This window comes from Camarhynchus parvulus, chromosome 1, assembly GCF_901933205.1.
Source record: "Camarhynchus parvulus chromosome 1, STF_HiC, whole genome shotgun sequence".
NCBI lineage: Eukaryota > Metazoa > Chordata > Aves > Passeriformes > Thraupidae > Camarhynchus > Camarhynchus parvulus.
In genome coordinates, this window is record NC_044571.1 from 21709604 (window position 1) to 21731591 (window position 21988).

At 37.0% G+C, this 21988-nt stretch overlaps 1 protein-coding gene across 1 annotated transcript in view; it reads right to left on the minus strand.

Annotated features, from left to right (window-relative positions):
• Positions 1 to 366: 366 nt before the first annotated feature.
• STS (steroid sulfatase) overlaps positions 367 to 21988 on the minus strand; it is a 110732-nt gene continuing 89110 nt past the window's right edge. Inside the window, 1 exon segment of the mRNA XM_030949912.1 lies at positions 367 to 6949. Coding sequence (XP_030805772.1) covers positions 6567 to 6949 — 383 coding nt within the window. The 3' untranslated portion in view covers positions 367 to 6566.

Sequence of the window (21988 nt, forward strand, 5' to 3'; positions counted from 1 at the left end):
TGAATTTTCTTGAAAGATAATCAAAGAGGGTTGTGATTTGGTAGCATAAAGTTTAGTATCAGAGAGGATTTCCATTTATTTTTGGTAAATATCATAAAGGAGAAGGATGGGGTATGAGGCAGCTCATTTTGCAGAATAATATGCTTTTTGAAAGGTTGGTCTGTGATGGCACATCTCTGAATTACTCTGTTTCTCACGGGCATCAGACAGGGAAATGTCGCTATAGGACACGAAAGCACACAAGCACACCACCGCTCTCAAGGTGAAGGAAAAAAGGGAAGTTTATTTTCTGATTCCAGCATTTATAGTTTTCCAAAAGTGACAGCGGATTGGAGGGTGACAGTGACACCTCTCCAATGACACCGGTCAAACCAACAGTCCATCAACTCTCTCCTCCTCCATAAAGGAATGCAAAACAATGAGTTATTTACAGAAAGTGTGTGACAAAGTTCACTACAAGAATGTCAACATCAGAAGGCTTAGATAATCTTAGAAAACCAGGGTAACAGGGAAATGTTAGGATCTAAAACTTCAATTCTAACAATCTCCCTGAAGTTTAAACAGTCTCCAGAAGAGTGGCATTAATCAGTTACTTCCCAATGCATTGCATATGACAATGCAAGGTTGACAACCAATCAGCATGTTTTCCTATATCTGAGTAAAAATACTGTCTGCTTGGCAGGTGGAGCTATAACATAAAAGATAACAATGAGGAAAAAAAAAGAAAAAAATTCTCGCATATAGCACAAATTTCAAGTATTCTTTTTATCACTAACAGCACAGGCAAACTATTCTTAAAGCTTTTTCTTCATTACTTTATTTTTTAATTATGAACAAGAAAGACAATATTAAACAAAAGTTATTCTCTTGCAGCCCAACTTGAGTCCATAAGGCTTTTGAGATGCTTTGTATCTAATTCTTTGTAATAAATATCGCTACCCAAAGCAACTTTGTATCAAATTCACTTAAAATAAGTGTCACAATAAAGAGCTCTGCCTTATAATTTAAACTATTTGACAGTATTTTTCACGTAAATCAGGTACAATGACGTATTATCTGCATAAAAAGGCTTTATTATCGGATAAAGGTAGAATAAAAAGCGTTGGAGGGTTTTTAAAACTGAGCTGACCCCAAATTTGTTATCTTCTAATATAGCTTTCTTTTCCAAAGAAAGTACCTGCAACACCATTTTCTAATAGATAAGACTAACATTAATCTACATAGGGAACCTAACATGATTTATATTAAAGGAATGTTTTTTAGGCATTCAGGAGATACTACATAAACATCGCAAAACCTTATAATTCACGTCTCCCAAGCTCAGAAATGTTTCATAACCTTGACAGTGCAACAGAGATGCACAGATAATCAAGCCAGTCTTTGTCTCACTAACCAGTATGGCACAAACTCCAGTGGGAGTCTGAAATTCAGAATCTTCCATGTATATAAGAAACCTTCAGTTGCTGTGCCTTGCATTGGCACAATCCCATTGTTCTCAGTACCAAACTCACAGGATAAAATTAGGGAGGGGTGGATCTTAAGAAAAATTTGCACAATCCTTTGTTTTCTGTACATGTGAAGTTCTAAGCAGATTCTTATTAGTTTTGATGTAAATAAAAGCTACGAAGAAGAGCATGGAAAAGCCATATCTGTCAGCCTTATCTGCCAGGGTGTTTCCAGGATTCTCTGAATTATTTGCAGTTTTAGCAGCCTGTAAACTGGGAATCCCTAGAGCCTGGCTCAGGTGTTCTGGTCCTCCAGCAAAAAAAAAATTGTGTGAGACTGTTGCTGCCTTAGAGTGTCAGACTAAGATCTGTCACCTCATGTATGATGATTCAGGAGCAGTCTGCTTGGTATAATTATTCAGAGGCGAGAGGTCCTGCATCCTGTAGGTTCTAAACTAATTTCCACCTGACATCCTGACACAGAAGGACCCTGTTGCAGAACACATGACAGTCCCGTTGGCCACAGAGGGGACCTCATTCCTCCTGGTCACCTGCAGTCTCTGACCTACCCAGAGGAACCAGCAACTTCACAGAATCACAGAACATTCTTAGTTGGAAGGGATCCAGAAGGATTATCAAGTCCAGCTCTTCGGTGACTGGCCCCCATGGGGATCCAGCCCTGAACTCTGGTGTTATTAGCTCTGCTCTCTAACCAGCTTAACCAGTTTAACCAGTTGACCTAATCTCAGGGTCAATTTCCAGATCTCTGTCTTCAGATTAGAGACAAGCCCCAGACATTGTTTGCTTCCTGGTGGTTCCCAGTGCAGAGCTTTGCCCAAGCATTTCCTCCTGCCAACATGTCTGGCCACACCGCTTGTAGCATACATGGGCAGGGTGGCTGCCTCTCGCTCCTTACTGCATGTTTTGGATGCTGCATGGGCAATGCCAGAGGAAAGGGAAATGACAGAGAAGGTGAAAAGATCTATCTTAAGCACAGAACTATTATGTTCTAACGTAAGTAAAAACTATTGTAGTAATGGATGTCAAAAACATAAATTAAAACAAATTTTAATAAACATACTTTAATAGGACTTTTGGATTTTAGGATTTTTTAATAATCATACTTTAATATGATTTTTGTAGCTATGCTTGTACTCTTGTTCTTTCTTTTTCCATTTTTTACCATATCAAGCAATATCTTAAGTGAAACTTTTTACATTGTCCACATATCTAAATACCCAGATTTCCCATTACTACAGTGTGAAATAAATGATTGCTGGCAAGTGATGATTCTCACTGACCTGTGAAGTATATGGAACAGATTCTCTTAAGTTCTCTGCAAACTTTCAGTTGGATTTAAGCAAGCTGACACCTCTCTCCAAAGCTCCTATTTCCTTTTTTTTTTTAATTTTTGATTTTTCTGACCATAATTGGAGGCAAGTTGGGACATCTCTATTTTTAAGAGCTGAGAACCTGTGACATCCAGTCCTTGAGGCAAAAACATTATTTATTATTCCACATAGTTTCCTGACTGCTAAAAAAGAGAATAAATATAATTATAAAAATGGAACTTAAAATTTTCTCTGACTCCTAAGCATGTATCTTTTTTTAGCCATCTATTCTTTCTCCTCCAGATCAAAATCCCACTAAATTACACACATAACCCACCTGCAAACCTCAAGTTAAGGGTATCACCAACTGTCTCATATAGGGGGATCTTCTACATCCTATATTTCCAGCTTTTAAATTGTGTGTTCTATAGAGAAGGTACTAGAAAGTTCACCTTTACCAGCTTACCACTTTCAGCATTTTCTGTTCTTTCAGTATTCCCAGCAGCTAGAGAAATACTGTTTTCCTTTTCTGAGTGCAGCAGAGGAGTTGAGAAATGAGTTAAATGACTTGCTCTGGGCTGTACAGGGACTCTGTCACAAATTAGGATATGATACTGTTAAACAATTCTGTAGAGGAATACACTATCCTCTGGAGCTGAACTCCCTGTTTAAAATGACATATCCTATAAACAGGCACCATGTTACAAGAGCAGTGCTCATTAAACGATAGATTGAAAGTCAGTTTCCAAGTATCAGAGCAGCACACTCTCCTTGAGCCTTCCTTGTTAGTAAATTGTGAATCAGGTATATGCCATCAATAACCTGCTGTTAAAAACAGAACTTCTCCTTGTTAGATCAGGCAGTGCCATTACACAAATGTTATATTGTCCTTCACATTTTATTTTGCAGATAAACAAGACTACTTTAATTACCCTGATCTGACACACCAGCTCCAGAACAGAAGGTATAGTACTGAAAGATATAATGCATTTGCAATACACGTAAGGTTTATTTTAGGTATTTAATGAAATGGAATTAACAAAGAATACGAAAAATACTGCCATGTTCTTCACAGAATCTTTCTTGAAGGAACAATTTTAAGAATGGATTTCAGATTTTACTGCTTATGTCAAAGTATTAAACATTGTAATAAATTATACTTTGTAAAATATTATGTTTGTGCCACAAACAAGAAATTTTTTATATTATTTATATTAATCAACATCTCAGGTATGTTTTAATTCCTTATATTTCATAATGCAAAGTTAATTCTTGTTGGACCTTAAATAAGCAGGATGTTATCAGAGTCAACGAGCCTTACAAGTCAAATTTTATGACAAAGACTACTATGCATTTTCTGATTGATTAAGGCAAAATAGCCATTACAATCAATATGACAAGAAAACAGAAGGACTGAGTGGCAAAAAAATAGATGGAAAAATATTTCAGGGGTGTGGATGTTTTAAGAAAGGAGATTAGAAAGATGGCATCAAAAACCAAGGGGGGTATGAAAGAATCATATTCAGGCAAGAAGAAATCAGAGCAGTAGAAAAGTCATCATTTTTGATATTTGATCAAGCAGCACAGAACAGCTGTTGTGCCTAGCAGAACAAAGAATTCTTGCACCTGCAAAAAGAAAGAAAAAGAAATAATAGCAACACAGCGTCTTCCTGATTAAAAAAAATTCAATCTGGGTGTCCTTGAGAATATACATTTAGTACTCTGTAAAGGTCACAGATCAGAAACTGTGGAAACAAAGTAGAACTAATGACACCAAACCCCTTGTCTGAGTTAGCACTGTATACTGAACACACCACTTTTTTCTTTTTTCCCATTTTCGTCAGTAGTACTTGTCCGAAAAGCTTTTGTGTAAGCTGCGGCAGAGCTGTGGGAGTTGGAAAGAGCATCTCTCCACACCGTGGTGTTTCTGCACTCTGGCCACAGCTGGGCCTGAGTGCTGCCCTTTGGCTGCAAGGAGGGACATGCTGGCACCAGTGCCATGCCCCTAGGGGTTCTAGGGCCACATGGCGAGGATCAAAAATTTGGGATGTACAGATCCTGCCATGACATTGAAAGGCAGCTGCTCTCATGGAACAATATTTGTATTCAAATGAGAGGCATTTTTCATCCTAAGGTTATGTAGTACATTCAGTGATAAATATTGGTCACGGGGCTTTGCCTCCTACAGAGAGTTTGCTGAGGGCATAATTAAGATCATGAACACAAGGTGAAACATTAAAAATAGGACTTCAAGGAAAAAGTACATTTCCCAGGAGAGGCTTCTGGGTATTGTGGAGAATGAAATTTTGAATGAATCTGCAATGGAAAAATCAAATAAAGCCTAGGTTTTACAGACAGAGAAATATACCATTTATCACAATATATTTTTAAAGGAAAGGCTTCAACAGCTCACAAGAACTGGGTCACAACCTTAATGCTGGCTGACTGAAGCTACTGCATTACTATCATCACAGATCACTTTTGCCCCAAACAGCTTTTAATACATTGTAATGTGGGAATTAACTGCTGCTTTCTGATAAGGAGCAAGTCACCTTCTATTATCAGGCATCAAATCATTTTAGTATTTTGCTGATATCTTCTTTTCATCTGCAGTATGCCAAAGAAAATAGTTTGTCTGCCTGTAGAGTGGAAAGAAAATGTGCCTGAATAAGACAGAGATAAAAAGGGATACAAAAATTAGCCCTTGAGGACAGTAGATTTCCCAAGACCTTGCTGAGAACTCAGAGACAGTTATATTTGGCTTTAAGTATTCAAGCCCAAGCTTATTTTCAGAAAATGATGGATCCTATTCAGAGGGCTTAAAAGATGGCAAAGATATTTAAAGGAAGACCAAATTTTATTTATTTCTGATTTCTTTCATCAATGGAAGAATAAGTATGACAAATAAGTGAAAGACAAATTTGTGGTATCATGTGAATTTGGAACTCATATCTCAAGTATGGACCAAATATTTTCTTTTATCAATCGGAATATGACCATAAGGATGTGCCTATATCAAGGATTGAAGGATTTATGCACATATATATATAAATACATATATATATGGAGACTTATGGTACACACTCAAGCACGCAGCTGGTGCAATTCAAGAGTATCCTTTTGAAACAAAGGTTGCTGCCATGCAATAGGACAGCAGGGATGCTGAGGAGCATCATTTTAACACGGACACAAGGTCTTCTACTACCATAGCTCTGTGCATTTTTATGGCACATTCAAGACTGTTGGCAAGCTGTCAGTTTTTTCATATTTGTCATGGTTATTAACAGAGATCTGTTGCAAGTCTGCTCTTAACCTATCTATCAGTTACAAAATGACTGTCACAGGAGGACCTCTCCACTATTATCTCTCTGTTTTCAATTACTCAGTGCTATGTCCTACTAATGGATAACACTTAGTAAAAAGGACAGGAAAGTGTGCATTTAGTAGTTGTGATTGACAGAACTGATAGGTAAATTCTTTGCTGTGTAAGACAAAAGCCCAAGCTGAAGGTCTAGAAAATTATCTCCCATAGAAAATGCCTACAATTTTACCCATGTGTATATGAGGATGGCAATGTGCCCTTCATGCTGTGTGACAAGGACGGAGAAGGTGTGTCTTGCCTTCCCTCTCCTCACACGTTTTCTTGACTGAAATTCTCTTCTACTGCAACATGTATTTGAAGACTGGTCCTCCACCAACACAACAAAACCTTCTGAAGGCCTGTACCCCAAGTTCAAGTCAGACACTCACACTCAGCTGGTCCAGTTTCTGAAAGGGGATTGAAGCTTATTTATCCCAAATGCACCTGCAGTGGACTCCCTCCTGACTCATAGTCACAGTAGCAAGACTGAAAGAGAGATGAGCAGCAGAGCTGGAGCCATGGCTTCCAGAGAAGGTTGTCCCATGACAGCTGGTTAGGAACAGCATGCAGGGATCTGGTGTGGTTGTCTACTGCTTGTTGTATGACCCTGATGATTTCGTAGAAACGGCTCTCAGTTTCTGGAGTCAGTGGCACTTTCTCTTCAGGGTCTCTGGACAGATCAAAGAGCAGTGGAGGATCATGTCGTGTAATGAATCCTCCATGGCAGAAGCAAACGTGAGAATCATAGCAACCATTGGAGTCCTCAGGACTGAAGTTGGGAGTGAAGAAGAAGACCTTCCAGACAGATTCACCTGCAATTTACAGCCACAAAACAGTCGGTGATAAAGTGATAAAATAACAAAATGGAAGTTCCTTGGTCTTAGGAAATTCCACCAACATGGGAAGTCAGTCTTTCAGTAAAAAGACAGTACAGACACACTGTAACAAAATCTGCAGCATATTGAAAGACTAAAACAAGATTGAGCAAAGCAAAAATAAGCAAAACATCATGATTTTCATGCTACACATATTTATGAAGCAACTATGATAATTTCATTCCCTTGGAAGAATTCTGATTAACCAAATTATAGAATACTTTAAATAACATTTAGTTTTATATAAACAGTGCTAAGAAAATTTGCAGAAATATATACTAAGTCTTCTTCAAGGCTTATTAAAATGGGGTTTTGCCCCTTGGCTATATTTACCCACTGCTGGGCCCTGTCTGCTTCTCATTTTGCTTATCTAAATAATTTCATTGTTACCTTTTCTCTCTCTTCCTCTCTTTGTTGTATTAACCCATTGTCTTCTGCCCCATGTTTTCATTGCAAACACCTGGATACTCATTTTATTAAACAGGATAACAGGATGACATGAAAAGGCATAATGGATGCTAAATTCCTGTCTTATGCTTTCATATAATTTTTCCAAATATAAATTATAAATAACAGTTACAGTAGCACAACTCTCAGGTGACATTCTGCTTTGCAAAATGAGGACCAAAGTTCTTCATTGATAGACTTATAGGTCATTCTTAGTTCAATTTTCTGTGTACAGAAAACAGAACTGCCCATCCTTATGTAACTTCAGTTGATGCTTTCACTGCTTGAAAATCCTAGTTATTTCTTGGAATAAGAATAGGCAAATATCAGTTAGTTCTTTCAAGAAGCACCCTCAAAGAGGTCAGTGGAGAATCAGAAAACACTTAACAAGAAAGCTGTGAACAAGAAAGTGTTTACTGTTTTCCTCAAGTATCACAGAACAAATAGGAAAGGCAGAAACAGATAGAACAGAACTTCCAGGGAAGCACACCATCCTCCTACAGCCAATGAAGTATATAGTTCTTCAGAAATGGGACAAAGAATAATTAATTAGAGTAAGAAAAATCTGTATTTTATTCTTAATAAAAGCAGGTTACTAAACAACTGAAATTTATAATGTCAGATTAACTGCCCACTTGAGACTATAAAAACATTGGAAAACTGTAGTCATCAGTAATTTACATTTCTCAGCACCCTATTGTGATTTTTTTTTAGCATCTCGAGTTTTTAAATACTGAGTGAAAAATCTCTTTTTGGTATTTTGTTGAATTTTGTTAAGGTAACAGAAAGCCTGTTAACCTAGTAACAGACTTTCAAAGATTCATGTGTGCTACAGTAGTTAATATTTATTAATCAATTCATTGGTACAACAGAGTGGAAGGCACTAGAAAATGTGGTATGGGTAGAGCAGAGATGAACTGGTATATGCTATCCTGTAACTACATCACACTCAGCTTTTAAAGAATCAAAACAGATTTAAAGAAAAATGTTTCAGCAGACTTAAGGGTCACAGGCTGCAGTTCTAGACTATAACATAGATTTAAAGGACAGTAGGTGACCTTAAGATTCTTTACAACTTCTTCTATTCCACAACATTTTTCACATTAGAAGCGATTTTTCCTTTAGGAACCAATTCAATGACAGAGCCTGGGGACTACCAGCTCACTTGGTCTCCATTTAAATCGGGGTCAGATAGGTGATGGCTATTATACCCATTAGACTGGGAGAAGACTCTAAATGCTTCTTGGAAGTCAGCAAAGGGGAAGGACTTTTAAAGGCTGAGTGACTTGCTGGCACAGACAATGGGATGTGGCAGGTTTTAAAAGGCTCTGACTGTGACAGCTGCAATGGCACAGTCTTACTGGGAAAAAATGAAAGGAAATTTAAAGGAAGGCAAAGCAAGATAAGGTCAGGTAGCATAAGATGGCATTCCTTCATCTGCCTCCAGTAACATTTTGAAAGGTTGGTCTAGCACTTAAGTATCTTGTTTTCTTAGAATTTAAATAAACAAAATCAAATACTGCCACTTAAGTTTCTTTGAACTTATGCGCAAAACATTTCCAAGAAATATATCTCTTGTTTGCTGATATTTTGAATTTTTATTCTGAGAAAGCATGTAATTCTGTACTAAGCATTGGTTCAGGCTCCTCAGACATGTTTAATTGGCAAGATGGATGATAAAAAACATAAAAAAGCCAAAGGGCCTGATTATTCAGTGCACTGTGTGCCATCATAGACCATGCAACACTTGTCTGAGAATTTGATTCACAGCACTATAACAACCTGACAGAAGATCAGCAGAAAAAAAATTATATGGCTACTAAAATGTCAGTTAAAAGAAATTCCAATAAGGTCACGCACATGAGAATTTTGTGGTCAAGCTGTCTTCCCACACATTGGTCTTTCATAGTACATTTGTGCTGAATGACATTGAAAAGAAAAATTTCAGCCACTTTTTTTAGTGTCGGGCATTGTAGCACCAGGTCTGCTGAAGGGCTTACAGACAGCAATACAAAATTGGGAATTCCGAATTAATGGAAGCCAGTACAAGCAGCCCATATAGGTAAGAAATGGGGAAAGAAAGAAATAAGGAAGCTGCATCAGGATTTTTTTCCCCCACACAAAATAAAGACTTGTTTAGGTTTTGTTACATGCAGAGCATACAGCATGTTTCAAAATCACGTGTGGGTTTGGGGACAAGGCATACGTGACATCATCTCATGTCTGAGTGACACTGCTAGTGTTCTGAAGAGCTGATGGTACTTTATCAGATAAGCAGCTACAGAATGTCACAAAACACTGAGCTCTGGGAGTGCAAAGCGTGTTCCTGTGCAATGTTTATCTGTTGCACTGCAGCAGTGCTTCTGGAACTGCATGTTGTGCTGGAGAAGCAGCAGCAGACTTTAAATACCTCTTTTCTAAGCAGGATGAAAACTAAAGCCTGTCAGTGGCTGTGGCTGAGGAGCAGCCAGTGCAGTATACCAGGAGACATTAAGAACTGTCAGACTTCTAATCAGTAAAGCTGATGAACTGTATAAGGCATGATATTAAAAAGAGAGAGCTCTCTCCCAGTCTCTCAGCTGACATAAAATCTCATTCTGTCAGAGGGTTAACTACAAGGTTCAAATTAATCTCCCAGTAATTAACGGTACCTGTGTTCTCCAAAGTATCTGGATAGTAAACCCTTGTTATATAAAGATAACTGTATGTCTCTTCCACAGTGAAATTAGTAGTAAAATTGTCAGGGCTTCCCCAAAGCCAAGTATATCAAGCCCCTTCTGAAACAGCAGGCAGGGTCTAAGCCTGCAGCACCCTTAAAGGTCCTGCCCCAGTGCTTCACAAATAATTTCAGTTCTATTTTACTGCAATTTTCCAGTTCTCTGAGCTGTCCAGTAAGTTTGCTCTCAGAATGCCTCTTTCCTTTACATGTTAAGAAAAACAAAAATTAAAGAAGTTGTACTTCTAAATAATTTCAAATTAAGATAGGTTGCCATTATTCCAAGCAAATCTGCTATGAACATAGCTGTTCAGTGTTCAATCTCCCTAGAAGACTCCTTTTATTATCCTTTATCCAGCTATTTATCCTCTCATACAGACAATAGTTGCTCCAACAGACTGGTGGATGCCTTGAGATTAAATAAAAGTCTCTCAGTAAGATATATTAATATATTCAAGATGAAGTGACACACTGGATAAGGATGCCATTTCTGTTATAAAAACACCCTTCTTAATCACTGATGGCTAATGGGGGTTTTCTGATAAGCAGTTCTTGACATGCATAGAAGCTATTGTTGTCTTATTGCCTGGAGTTCATTTTCACTGCATTTAATCTATGACAGTAGCTTTATAGGTTTGCAGCTACTGTCATTTCCTTGGCTTATATTATTGTGTTGCTTCTTTCTGTAGAAGAACAAGTTAAACAGGGCTGTTCTCCACTGTACATTGGGGAGCTAGTCCCTGCTTGAACTCAGATGCCTCTGAGGGGAGCCGTTTGGGTGTAGCAGACCAACACAAACTGAGACAGACTTTTCTGTGTCTCAGGTGTGCTCTGTAGCCATTGTCAACTCCAACACTCTAACTCATGCTTTTCAACACTTCTAGACAGTAGCAGATAAAAACTGCAACTCACTTGAAAATTACTTTCTTCAGATAACTCTTGTTATTAGATTGAATCCTTTCTTCTTGCTTCCTCTAAGTTCATTCAGAATTTTTAGGTTCTTTGCTAATCTTATTCATAGCAGATATCACATATATTCAGCTCTTCGATCATTTAACACTGGAGAAAAGGCTTCAGTTGTGAAATTCTTGTACAACTATATATAGCTCTATATAGCAAAGACAACACTGTTTGGTTACTACAATGAAATGACACATTATTTTTATGATTATGTGCATTTCTCTAACAGCTAATAAAATACTCAATTTGAATTTAAAAAATTGTAACTTTGTGGTTCTTACGATGAAAACTACTTATTTTTTTATATTTTTAGATAGCTGTTTTAAGTGTCTGGGTATCTTCTAGTGTTATTTTGTTGCACCAGTCAAGACAGCACATCATGTCCCAGTGTAGATGGAGAATAACTGAGTGATATTCAAAGATACAATGTTGGTTAACAACAATCAGTTGTTGCTAGAAGAGACTTGCATAAAGAACTGTGCAGAACTTACAGTATTTAAGCAAACTCCATGAAAAAAACAGCAGTAGCAGTGATTTTTAAATGTTTAGAAAAAATCCTACAGTAAACCAGAAAGGATTGCACATTCCTGAGTATCTAATAATCTTACTGAACAGCTGCTGCAGGAAAAATACAAGACACACTGAAACCATGCTCAGACTGCTGAAGACAGAAATCTCATTACTGAGCTCATTATCAAGAGTTAGTGCTGTGATATGAGAAACTTCTACTGAATTCTGTTCAAAAGTCAAGATTATCTTGTTGAATTGTACTAGATGAAAAAGAATTATTTTCCTGAATTCTTCATCATCACCTTCAAAAAGAATTGATTGATCATTTGCAGTGGTTTCTTGTTGAAGAAAGTCCTAAAAGAGAAGAATCGGTGGGTATAGAAATTATGTTGCTAAAGTAGGAAGTGCTATAATGCAATATAATGCCTCATATTAAGATGTCTTAGGTGATAGCAACATGGAAGAATACATACTGCTCTGGAAGAAAAATTCCATCTGTAGCAATTTCATGGAAATAATCCAGACACCTGCTAAAGATTTGTTTGAAGAATATTTATCTGCTGAATGGTCCATGTAATTTTCAGTTCTTCTGAGCAGCAGCTGATGGCATGCTCAAGACAGAAGATAATGTTGGCACACACACGCAAAAAAGAAACCTAAACTAAACCAAACCAGAAAAAAAACACCCAAAAAACCCTGCTCATTTTCAGTCTATGTAAGAAGTTCTTGAAAACAGAAAAGCCTTATTTTTCTTGCTTATGAAAAAAATAGTCTTGATTTTCATGTAGCAGTTTTCCATGGGAGTCAGCAAGAGATTAAGAACATCCTTTCAGTAATCAGTTAATCATTTAAGAACATCCTTAGGAGCAAAGCAGAAACACTTTGCCAAAGATGGCAAAACCCAAAGAGAAACCTATTCAGAACTCTGTTTTGTATTAGGATTATTTTTCCTGTCCTTCAGGAATGCATCTTACTAACAGAAAATAAATTTGGGACAATCATTTTCCTCTTTCATAAAGTGGATGCAATTTTTCTGAGTGAAAAGAACATATCTGTAAGATTCAGACAGCAATTTCTCTGATATTAATCAAACATATGGGAGAAAGATGCCATTGAAATCCTAAGCAATTTCTGCAAATATTTTTAGATAAGTTAGTGTCAGCCAAAACCAAACCTATCCCCAGGAATTTTTTTTATAAATTATTTTCTTCAGAAATTTTCAAAATTTGGATGTCAAAAATTAAGCTGTTGACACATGGAATGCTAGTGAAGTACTCAAAATAATTAATATGAAAATTACTACCATGTGTAACATTTAAGTTACCAGACATACACCTAAAACCAAAGACATAATTGTTCAAAGTTACTTTAAAAACTAAAAATAAAAATTTTATAACTGCAGTTGCCGGAAACTTTGTGGTGTGCCAAAGAACACTGAATAATAATTTTCTTTACTTTAAAAAGTCAAAGAAAAAATTATTTACTCTTCCTTACAAGTCTCATAGCTAGTTAATTTTTTTTTATTTTTATGAAGTTACTAGGTCACTTAGACAACCTTTTGAAAAAAAAATTGGAAATTTATTCAGTTAAGCATAAGTGACATCAGAACAAAGGAGTTTCTTTTATGAGACGAAAAAAAGTTCAGTTGAAGAAAATGAGTATTTGCAAGTAATTTGGTGCAAAAAAATCAGTATCAGGCAGTCCTAAATATTAAAAAAAAAAAACCACAATGACTGAAATTTGGTTTTATTGTAAAAATGTATGTGCAGTTTAGCATCTGAAATATGAGACAGCAGTTTTTATCCCAGCATAGAAAATGCATGTATTTTCCAGAATATGAAACTAGTAAAAGATTACAAACAATGTTAAACCAAAAATTTGCAATTTTCCTGATACTGAGCAAACAATGCAAAAATCCTTCAAAATCCTGAATTAAAAACCTTAGCACGAAAAGGACATAGCACAGGAGGTTCTCTTACAGATGATCAGCAAGGACTCTGGTACTCTGGAATTACAAATTTGTTCCTAAGAACATTTCTAGAAGTTTGTTTTCTCTTTCACATTGACTTGTTTGAGGTAATGGTATTTCAGAGAAATCCCAACAGTTCTTTAGTTTGGACCTTTATGCAAAAGCCAAACTTGATTTCACAGTTCCAGGCAGCAAAAATGTCTGAATTTGGAGAGTTTTAGTAGAGTAATGGGAATATTTTCTTGTTTTGGTTGAATACAAAGTGGATGTAGAAATTTCCAGCTATTCTCCAGATGACAGCAAGTAATGGAAAAAGGAAAGAATCCTGACTCTCTCTTATAATTTTCAGCTTAAAAATGCATGTATAATGTGCAGTGAAAAAAAGGCTTTACCCTTCAGAAGTGCAATAACCTGTTAAAATCTCCTTCCTCTGAGAAACAAGAACATAGAAAGATGTCCTGTGGATGCAGATGAGAAAAATAGGTTTTAACTGTTCCTTATAGAGGATTTAGATGAAAATACCAGCATCATTTTCATAAAAGGTTACTTAGGTCTGTCATTCAATTAATACAAAATAATTTTGGAATTTTTGGTGTTTCTTTGTTGGGTCTTTTTGGGGTTTTAATGGGGCTTTTTGGTATTTGTTTTTTTGGTTTTTTTGGGGGGGTTGTTTTTCGTGGTTTTTTTTGTTTTGTTTTGTTGTTTGTTTGTTTGTTTGTTTGTTTATGTTGTTGGTTTTTCTGGGTTTTACAGGAAGTCTGGCTTGTGCCTTCCATACTGCAGCCAAATTCCTGCCCCTTAGCTTGCAATCTAAACCAGGATAAAGGGATGTGAAAATAAGACAAGAAGCAGAAAGGGAAAAAAAAGGTCTTCATTTCAGCTTAAATAACTATGATAATAAGTTTGTTTCATGCTCTTGCTATGATTAGGAGTAGAGTTAGTATTTTTTAAAGGATTGTATTTAATTTCTTTTCATTCCCTTTATTCATCTCTCTCTCAGTCTCTCTCTCTCTCTTTCTCCCACAATAAGTAGGGGAATGCTGGTAGGGAATGGAGCACTGCAAATCCCAGGGTATAAATAGCTCTGCCTGAGCCTAACAATAACTCTGCTGCCACCAACACAGAGCAGAGCAAAGGCAAGAAAATACTTTAACAGTATTTGTCATGCTTGTCAGGGGGAACACTTTCCTACCTAAAAAATTGTGAGCAGATATTTATATCAGATGATTAGGTCAATTTTCTTGAGCTTGATACAAACTGTTTCCTGGTGTCTCTTCTTGCTAGAAATGCTCTTCTCTCTTTTGACAGTCATGTTATTTCACACTTATCAAATAATATGTCCATAACTGTGTCACCCAAATTCAACTGCAGCTGCTCTGATATGAGACTCAAGATAGCATATTAAAATTCTTAATGAGACAGTTTAGGTAAATGGCATTTGATGCTTGTTTTGCTTCCTCCAGTGCTGTGGTTGAAACACAGAACACGAAGGAGGGATATGGGAGACGATTTGAGATTTTTGGAAGCTTTCCTTGATTGTGGTGCATCCATGACATAGGGAAGATCAGGTAGAGAGAGGGGAAAAAAAAACAAAGGGGCAAACATGGAGTGAAGATGATGCTCATAAAGCAAGTTAGGAAGCAGGGAAACAAAATATCTTCAATAATCAAGTGTATTAAAAGGTTGCAATGAACTACAGCAAGAAACAGTAGTAAGTGATTAGATGTTTCATGCAGAGCAAAAAGATATTTATTTTTGATATAATCAAAAATAAAATGAGTAAAGAAAGAAACCATAAAGATCTTTGAGAGATCATCATCAACAACAAAAAACTAACTCCAAACCCACTTCTAAAATTGGAGGCTTCTCTAGAGAGAACACTGGAAGTCAAGGAACTTGTGAGATTGAAAAACAAAAGGCAAATGACAGAAAAACCCTCTTGAGGGTCAGAGTTCATTAGCTTCTGCAGTCACAGAAGGCAGAATCACACAAGGGTTGGATCAATTAAGAGGATCAAAAGAGGATTCACTATCAGTGAGATGAGAAATAAAGAGAGCAAGATGAATAAACAGACAGGAAAAAGATGAAAAACACTGTAAAAAGACACAGTTCAGAGGGGAGAGTGGCTGCTCTCTGTCCAACAAAAATGTGCTGTAAGTAATGTGAAGACTCCTGAGTCATTACTGAAGGAAAAGTGAATTTTCTCCCATGACCTACATATTATGAATCAGACACTTGATGCTATTTAAGTCCTTCAGTGGAGAACAAACACTAATCCATATCACACTGACACTTCAATGTTTTTCATGAAGGGCAGCACTCAAATCCATAAAAGTGGCCCGCAGCATTTGTCTTCTAGTCTTGAGGAAACCTCAAGAAACAACTTTGCTGCAAACTATAGCATGCAAATGTCTAATATCAGTGAAAGATATTTCTATGTATCTATGGAACCTTGCTACTTTTTGCTACAAGATTTTGTGCAATTTCTTTGATACATTACTTTGCCACTGTGTGTTGATATTAAGACAAAATCTGGTGACAAGGAATGAGGTTTAAATGACACTAATGAAGTTTTTTAAAGTGATTTTGTGGAAGGACACCTATGCTTCCACAATAAGAGCTGCCCCATCACCAACACCACCTGTAGGAAAAGGTAAAAGATTACTAGAGAGCTGATAGCTGACAGGCAAAGTAAATGACAATTTCAGCCTTGTGTTAAAAGGAAAATTGAACAAGCGTAGTGAGTGATGCTTTCTTAATTAGATTTTAAAGATATTTATGACACTGCCACTCAAGTCAGGATTTGCATTTTAATATCTTTCTGACCATTCTACTCAGTTCTTTCATGACACTAATGAATGAATAAAATGCTGCTTTGTGTTCCAAAACCAGTTAACTCTTTGCATTTTATTGCACATTTTAATGACTATTTTATACATCTATATATGTAGACAGGCCCTTTTTTGAATCTCTGGTGATTTAAAAGAAAAAAATTACACTAAATAAATTCCCTGAGTCTAAAATTCCTAGTCAACTTCAAAAGCCTCCTATAGTATTCTTCCTGTCACTTAGCACAATAATACTTCAAAAATATTTCAGAATGTGAAAAAGGTAGCAAGGCATCTCCACTTTTAAATTAATGTTGCTGAAATAGGATTTATTGCTCATCACTTTACTGCTGCTTAGCATTCAATCTGACAATCTGGTCACCTCACCTAATTTTGGATCACTGCAACCAACGTGCTGGTCTTTATGTAAGCTAGTTACCAGCCTATACTTATCTGCTTAAATTTGTTAGAGGTGTTTAGGATGAGAAGAGTTATGCTTGTTTCTCTTTTGATGAGAGCGACTTGCTCAGGTTAGCTCAGCTGTAGGCATCTACACAGTATAGTATACATGTACATGTTGTCATCACCATCTTCAGAGTTTACTAAAAAACCAAGGTGTTATGAGTCTTGAAGGCACCAAAAAGCCTCACTGGCCCTGCCCAGCCCTTGAGTGGATCCTCATCTGTGCACCCTGCCCATGGACCAGGATTCCCCTTTCAGCTCAGCCCAAGGCCACCAGTCCCTGCCTGAGTTGTGCAGCAGTGCCAGTTCCCAGCCCTGTCTCTGGATGTCTCTAGGCTACAGCCTTCCTTCCAGCTCTGTCTGTGCTCTCATCTCCTCCTGCTCCTGACTGCATTCGCTAGGTAGATCCTGAACTTGACTCACCACCTTGCCAGGACTGGGGCTACTGTGGTGTCTGTTACCAGCAGCCAGCTCTGCTCATTCTGCTCAGGTGCTGGAAGATATTGCTCTGTCAGTATAGTCCCTGTCAGCGCAGGGGTCACTCAGTTCTGTTGGACTGACCTTCAGGATGAAGTGTCACCCCGCTTAGAGAGCTGAACTTGTCTTAATCTCTCGTCTACCCTCAATTTTAAGACCAAATATCTATCTACAAGGTGCTGCTGCTTATGAAAATCCCACAGTGTTCATCCATAGGGTGTTAAAAATTTCCTCCTCTCAAGCACATGTAAAACCTATAAATATCACTGACATGGCCAGAAAATAGAGAGGTTTGCCTTCCTTGCTCATATATGTTACTTCTGCATACTTTTTCAAAGTGAGCCTTACTTATCCCTCATGGTCATTCAATGACCTTTGAAATGCAGTCACTAACTAAGCACATCTACATCAACACTGCTTATGAGATGCTGTATCTTGCTCATATAAATGTACAGTTTCTTACGTTCCAGTTGTAGAAAATAAGAACAAAATCTCATTTCAGGTATTTCAAGTGAATTTTCTTTTTGTCATCTAATTCATCCCCCTGCCACTGCACAATTGTTCTCCGCAATGTATTTTCTAAGAGCTCTCTTGATGTATGGTGTCTTCTATTGTAACTTTTGTGCTACTATCATTCATTTCCTTTATTGCAGAAGACAAAGACATTTTATTGGCATACTCCTTTCACTTGGTGTTTTATCTACCAACTTTTTCAAATACAAATCCTTCACAAACTTTTTCTGGAGTTAAAATAAGGATTTTGGTACAGATGACTGTCTCACAGTTCATTTGGTCTGCCCCATCCCTCAATTACCTGTTGCATTGTCTATTCTAAATTCCATTTCCACGCCTTTTGTAGAGTTGTGGTGCACTGACGTAAATGTTAAAATCCCTATGAATTTACTGATGATTTAATCTTGTTTGCCTTCACTTCAACAAAGTATTCCTACATTAGCTTAAAATAATAACTCCATGCTTAAATTTAGCAAAGTACAATGTATTCTATGACTGAAGCTGCTGTGTGCACAACTAATTGTTTCAGCAAGGATCTGCATATGCTGCTCAACTTCCATCAAATCTCCTACTTCAAACAATTTATGAAAAATAATGAGTAAATTATTTTTTGGCCACCTGTGCTATTGCTTAATAAAACAGTTAATAAAAACTGTTTTATTTCTTTGCAACACTGATATATATTAATGGATATACTGTGAGGAATTAATTTAATGTTGTCTCAAGGCCTATAGGAAGAAGCTGCTTGAATCAAGTTTTACCAGCTCTAACTGTCCTGTTCACTGGACTGCTCTGCCTTGTAGAAAAATCAGTGTTCAGCTTACCTCCCTCAAGATTAAACCCATGTCTGCTGAGCAACATCCACTCCCTCCAAACATCCTCAGTTACTCAGCATCTCAGTGGTAACATCTTGTTGCCTTTTCTTCTTATGGCATATACATTTATATGTGGCATACTACTTAATATAGCCAGGTAAATTCAGGCGCTTTTGACCTGTGTGATGCAGGAACCTGGGTGCAGCATTTGACCAAAGACCTTCCCAGCTCTTGGGCCTTCTGGAGAGATTCATCAGCATAGGATAATCCTACACAATGCCCACAATGCTGAGCTGAGATGTAACCAGCTATGGAGTGAGTTCATCTCAAACTAGAAGAACGCAGCAATGGACCTCAGGAACTCCAGCCACTGTTCTTCATTCTCTGAGCTATATTTTCTTACAGATTGTTGTGTGAGAAATGCAAGAGTGCTAGAACTTCAGTCAGTCTCACAAAGGGACAGGGGTTTTGATGATACATGAGTGGCAAAAGGAATACTGGTGGAGTTTTTTTTCTCTCCAGTTTCTGGAGCACAGTAGGTAGACCAGTGCTGTGAATGAGGGGGTAGAAAACATGTTTGTTGCCTTTGGCTTGATCTTTTATTTTTTACTAACTATACAATTCAATTTAATAATTCTAACAAGCCTCAAAGTATCTTTGAAGAGGGCACTTACCTCATAAACTCAATCCAACACCTATTATTACTTCTTGCAGCACTATGAGGTTCACGATATGTTAAGCAAGACAATTACAAAGACAAGTTAAACAAAGAAAGCTTTATCCTTGAGCACAAAATACACCTTTTTACTGGTCTAAGAGTATGTTGCCATACATTATGGTTTTCTTTAAGGGCTCTAACCTCTTATTTTAAGAAGTGATATAAATAAATAGAATATAAAACTGTTTGCAGTCTGAAGTCATTCAGTTACACATTGTACCTTCTCAGAACAACTCAAAGTGCTTTTGGCACTACATGACAGATATAAATTTTATATATGCCCTTCCTCCTCACTGCAGTTAAGAGTGATGACATGATATTGTGAAATAGAAACATCTGCATACTGGTAGTTTTTTCTGGACTGTTGAATCTTACATTAAATTTTTAATTCATACTTCTGCAAACTCAGGCTCCATCTCTCAATTTTAGCTGGTTTCTTTGTCAAAATACTCCTTATAAAATCTGTGACAATAGTAATGGCAACAGGAAAGACAAGGAAATGTCTTTCTATTTTATTCACTACCCTAGCCCCTTCTAAGCATTTTTATGTTGTTCTTCACAAAGCAAATAATCTTACACATATTCCTCATCCATTGCAATGGAGAAGCAAATGGATTACATTAATTATTTTCAGATGTAAACAAGGTTTAGTTTAGCATTCAGCAGTGGTTTGCAGTAATCCTTCCTTCATACTATAGTGCACTGCACACTGACAGACATTTACCTCTATTTCATCTTGTGATTAATTAAAACACACTTTCTATAACATTTCCAAAGAAGTCTCGAACTAGCTGTCGCTTACCCTGATTAAAGTCTCTCTTAAACTTTTTAGTGATACCCAAAGAGAATTCCTAACTGAGGTCTTGGCACTTAGACTCTGAAGACAAAAAAAGGAATCTGAAATTCAGTTAGTATTATAAAATAGGAAATCTACCAATCAAAATGCACTCAAGTGATAATCAGACCAGGCAGATGGACCTGCTAAACAATTTAGCTGTCATCCAGATCTTGACCCTCACTTTGAAAACTTTGCCTGTCCGGCTGAATCTCACAGATCTGTCGAGTTTTAACTTCAGAACTTTGGATCACTACTCACTCATCAAATATAAAAAGACCAAAACTTCAAGCATAAAAAAGGTCATCTGCTTTCACAACTAGCTCTGCAAGAGCAGATAAAAATTTACAGGAGGAGTAAGATACCCATATACAGAAATATTACACAGCTGTACTGATGTCCAAGAATGCAGAGAGTTTAAGCCTTCCTAAAGCTTCTCCTCTCCATCCCTGAGACACAATGTGTCCTCGCACAGCTTTTTCAAGTATGTAGCAACTGAAATGCAAAATCTAACAATACAGCGTGGCAAAAAAAAAACAAAAAAACCTGAGGTCAAATTGGTCTGCAAAGAGAACAAATTGCCTGAAATTAGTTAGAAAAGACCAAATATCATAGGAACTGTTCTTGTATGTCCAGGCAAAGATTGCATTGGCAGGCTCAGCCAAGCTCTTAAGGCTCACATGTCAATGGGGTAGAAACCTGTTTCTGACTTCTCCATGCCACGGCAATGCCACAGATTTATCAGGCTTGACATGTAGACATTGTCCTTGTAATCACTTGCCAACATCTTCGTTTGAAAAATATCCACTAATGGAATAATACTTTAAACCATTCTAATAATTTATACTTTTCTTGATTAAGAGATAAAAATCTGTAACTTTTTCACATTTAAGCTGTGTTAAAGAGAGTAATGTTGATTTTTTCATATTTTCGATCTTCCAAATACAAACACTTCCCATGGATTAAATGCTTTGAAAGATATGTATAAAAATATTTTCTGAAGTAGCAGTGGCACGTTTACTTTTTTTAGTTCCACCCGCTTGTCGCTAAACATTCAAATATACTTCTCAGATCTTAGTTCAGGGTTATTGTTTTGGTTTGGCTTGGCTAATTTTTTTCAAAATTCAGGATGTCATCACCATTTAAAACCACTGGTATATATTAAACACTTTCAATCTGGAGACCTCAAATATTTTGGCAATATAAAAGGCGGGGAGGGAGGGGGAAATGAGGTCTTTGATAATTATCAGGAGGCTTTGTATTATGTATTTAGTACCATGTTCCCAAACCCAGTTAAAGCATTTCTCGGCACCTTTTTCTTGATTATTACAGCCTCTTTCTAAATACCAGCATGCTTTTCTAAGCCAGCCTTCTGTTGCCACAATGCAGTCCTCGTATTTGGTGCTACTCAGTGTTCTTGAAATCACCAGAACCTTTAAATGACCCAACAGCTCCACTAGAGCAGACCTGAATGAACTGAAGCATATGAGGAAACAACCTGTATTCTTGTACAATTCTTACAATTCCCAGTTGCTCTTCTACCCACAGACTGATTATGTTTCCATTGACCGTGAAACTGAACTGAGACATTTGTGTTCAGTACTTACTCTTGTGCTAAAATAAGCTCATTAATGAACTTTGCAATATTTTCCGGAAAAACCTGAAAACTATCAAAATATAATATCTAATAGAATTTAGTTGTAAAAGAACTGGTAATTTTTGCTAA